Here is a 3,540-nt window from a genome sequence, read left to right on the forward strand (position 1 = left end):
TATGCAAGAATCACACATCGATACACTAAGAAAAGGAACGAAGAAAAGAATTGTGGTGACTTTAACAAGATTTCTATAAAATGAAACAAAGTAACATTTGATACTTTTGTTGTCACATGTTTTGATTGGAAAATTGTATATTGAGTTTTGCTTTATATGAAATGTGATTATCAATAATGATGTCAAATAACCGTGAGTAAAAATCGACTTCTCATTATAGAACTTTTAGGAAAAGGAAATAAGAATCTTACTGATTTTTTTTTACTGAAACCCAACTAGAATATTAGAATAGGAAGAAAAATGTAATTTAATTTTAAATGTTTTAAAATAGTTTATTACAATTTTAAAACTAAATTTACTCAGCCATTCAAAATATTCTTTTCAAAGAAATTAATTTCAACGATTACGTGGTCGAAAATGTTGGTCAAGAGAATTTTCGAAAAGTCCGTTTTATCTAGAGCATTATTTTCATATTCCACAGAATCATTTAAATTTATAGTGTTATTGGGATTCCCATTATGGATTTCGCCCAATTTATGCGTCGATCACAATAATTCTGCAAAATTTTCAATGCGTTTTCAAATTTATATGTAATTTCGTCCTGGGATCTATTATAAATCAATAATTTTTTCTTCAATCTATTTAAATCAGATGTGAGTAACTCATTGTAAATGTCATTTGTGGCTTCTCCAAAATTAAGGAATTGCCCAATCAATTCATGTATGAGGCCTATAAATGCTTTATGATATATTCCATGAACTTCTTTTATTCCAGATAAGTTAGTCTCAATGTCTTCTTCTTGTGATGAACTGATGCTCGAACTTTGCCACGTATTATATATAGATTGTATTTCATGGGGGACATGAGCAGAAATAGTTGCATATGTTGTGAGATATAATTTTATGTCATTGCATTGTGCGACCATCTCTACCCATTTTACATTAATTTGTGCCACATTTTTATTCTTTAGTAACTCAGCGTCTAGAGAAATTGAACTGAAAAATTCAATGAACGAATCTAACGAAGTTGTAATATATGAAACAACATCGTCCTCACAGAGTGTAAACATAGGTGTTAGAGCGTATTCAAAAAAAACTTTCGTAGCTTTCTCGTGGAGTTTTTCAATTAAATATTGATAAGTGATAGTTTCTCTGGTTTTGTTTGGCTAATAAGAAAAGATGAAAAAAACGTACATAATTTTAAAATTGTCAATCTTACATTGGCAATAACATATGTAAAGAAAGTCTTTGGACTAAATTCAGACGTTTATTGCGATACACATAAACAAAAATAAAAATGTCAACTAATGCACATAGGATACTTAACTGGACTCCTACTCTACTGTAAAATACAATTTGTATAAAAAATTTCCATTCGCGATGACGTTCGAATTGGATTTACTAAAAAGTGTCTCAAATGGGTTTGGACAGCAAAGTTCAAAACAAATTCTGCATGTGTCTAAAGATGAACCAATCTGTCTTCGAACCATGTATCGTGTTTCATGGACTTAATATGAATATAAAGATTCTATAAAAAGCAAAAAGTCCGGTCGTATTCCCAATCTGAGTGCTCAAACCTTTCAAAACTGTCATCAAGTACCGAAAATGCCAAGCAAAAATGCATTTTTGGTGATTCCTATGGTTACAGCACATCCAAATTTGAGCCAAAACAATAGATTTAGACACGATCATTAGGAATCAGCAAAATGTGTAACGAAAAAATTCCAAGGGGTGTCAAAAATTGGGTGTTTACTTCACTTTATAGCATGTTGCACTGAAACATTCATCATTTTGAATGGTGAAACATTCATCGCTATATCGAACCACGAATCAAGTGCAAGTGGTTTCTTTTGGATCGATTATGTTGGGGCACTACTATATAAGGCTAGAGACGTCGACAAACCGAACTTCGATGAAGAGGATCTTCTTTGGAACGTGTTTTAGAGCCATTATTCGAAAATTTAGTGTTGAAACGTTAGGTTAAACCTCCAATAATTGCTCCATTATCAACCAATTATTGTTGAAATCGATGGCATTCGTTGAGAACTATCTGATTAAAGACAAAATTGTGCTTTACAAGCAGACAAAACTACAATAATGGCTCACTTCTTAAAAAGTAGCATTTCCGTGAAAAAAGGACCATCTTTTAACTTCACAAAAAGACACCAAATTAGTTATTGCTAGTCTGTTTTTGGATGTATGTTATAGGCGAAGGTCCAAAATACTTGAAACGAGCAACAATTGGTTGGATGGATTGAGAGAAATCGACAAATCGGTTGTCCAGAACATAATTTTGATGTTTCGATACATACTGAGAAAAAGCGAAGACAATGGTCCGTTCAGTGCAAAGTGAATGTGCTATTCGATAGACTATGAATAAAGGTTTATACCAATGACAACGAATTTAATATTGTGTGTTTGTTGTTCAAATGGCAACGTCTGAATTTAGTCCAAAGACTTTCTTTGCATATGTTATTTTCTTTTTAATAGATTTAGTTTCTTCAAAATTGTTTAATCAAGTAAAGGGTGTTTTTTCGTCTGATAGATCTTTAACTTAAAATAAATCATAAACCAGTTTTAATTTAATCATGAAATCGACTTTATTTGGTTGATATGATAATGGCAATTTTGTTTTAAAGATAATTTTGGGTAACGGTCTCCACAGCTACGTTTTATGCAGGCCAGTAATTAAACGAAAAGTGGGCTTCGTCGAAAAAGATGATTTTTCGGTATATTTCCGTATCATTTTGGAGCTTCTGCAGGGCCCAACCGACGAATGTGCGAATTGATAAATTACGGTTCTTTTTATCAATTCGACGACGTGCACAACAAGTGGGTCTTTGTCCGGAATTTTACGGAAAGATCTTGGTCTGAAGGTCTATAAAGTCCAGTTGGTACAAGAACTGAAGTGGCATAACCATCCAATGCGTCACACATTCGTCGGTTGGGCCCTGCAGAAGCTCCAAAATGATACGGAAATATACCGAAAAATCATCTTTTTCGACAAAGCCCACTTTTCGTTTAATTAATGGCCTGCGTAAAACGTAGTGTAACGCTGTGGAGACCGTTACCCAAAATTATCTTTAAAACAAAATTGCCATTATCATATCAACCAAATAAAGTCGATTTCATGATTAAATTAAAACTGGTTTATGATTTATTTAAAGTTAAAGATCTATCAGACGAAAAAAAAAACACCCTTTACTTACATCGACTAAACTTGTTGAACCTACTTTTCGACGGACTGGTGAATCTAATACTTTTCGTCTGACTGTTGAATTTGGTACTTTTCGTTTGACTGTTGAATTTGGTACTTGTCGATCGACTGTTGAATTTGGTACTTGTTGATCGACTAAACTTGGTGCCGAAACACCCATAATGAATTGTGCCCACTGAGCGCGTTGTTTGTAGTAATCATCCAGATTCGCCTTACCTGGTTTATTGATAAATTATAAACATTGATAAGACGACCGAAAATATTAAATACCTTTTTCAAGATGTTCCAAAATGTCAACTTGCATCGTCGCAAACTGATCCAAGA

At 33.0% G+C, this 3,540-nt stretch overlaps 1 protein-coding gene across 2 annotated transcripts; it reads right to left on the reverse strand.

The window, feature by feature from the left end:
• Positions 1 to 306: 306 nt before the first annotated feature.
• On the reverse strand, positions 307 to 3,534 carry LOC116350290. 2 transcript variants are annotated; one of them, XM_031782045.1, is made up of 3 exons: positions 3,487 to 3,534; positions 3,233 to 3,432; positions 307 to 1,165 (listed from the first exon to the last, which is right to left on the reverse strand). In XM_031782045.1, exons 1-3 carry the CDS (start codon positions 3,518 to 3,520, stop codon positions 494 to 496), a joined length of 906 nt encoding a protein of 301 aa, XP_031637905.1. In that variant the 5' UTR covers positions 3,521 to 3,534; the 3' UTR covers positions 307 to 493. The 2 variants fall into 2 exon arrangements, with proteins under 2 accessions (XP_031637905.1, XP_031637904.1); XM_031782044.1 differs by having other exon boundaries at positions 3,209 to 3,432.
• Positions 3,535 to 3,540: the final 6 nt, after the last annotated feature.

Source organism: Contarinia nasturtii, unplaced genomic scaffold, assembly GCF_009176525.2.
Source record: "Contarinia nasturtii isolate CC-2019 unplaced genomic scaffold, AAFC_CNas_1.1 Cnas_scaffold_4081, whole genome shotgun sequence".
Classification (NCBI taxonomy): domain Eukaryota; kingdom Metazoa; phylum Arthropoda; class Insecta; order Diptera; family Cecidomyiidae; genus Contarinia; species Contarinia nasturtii.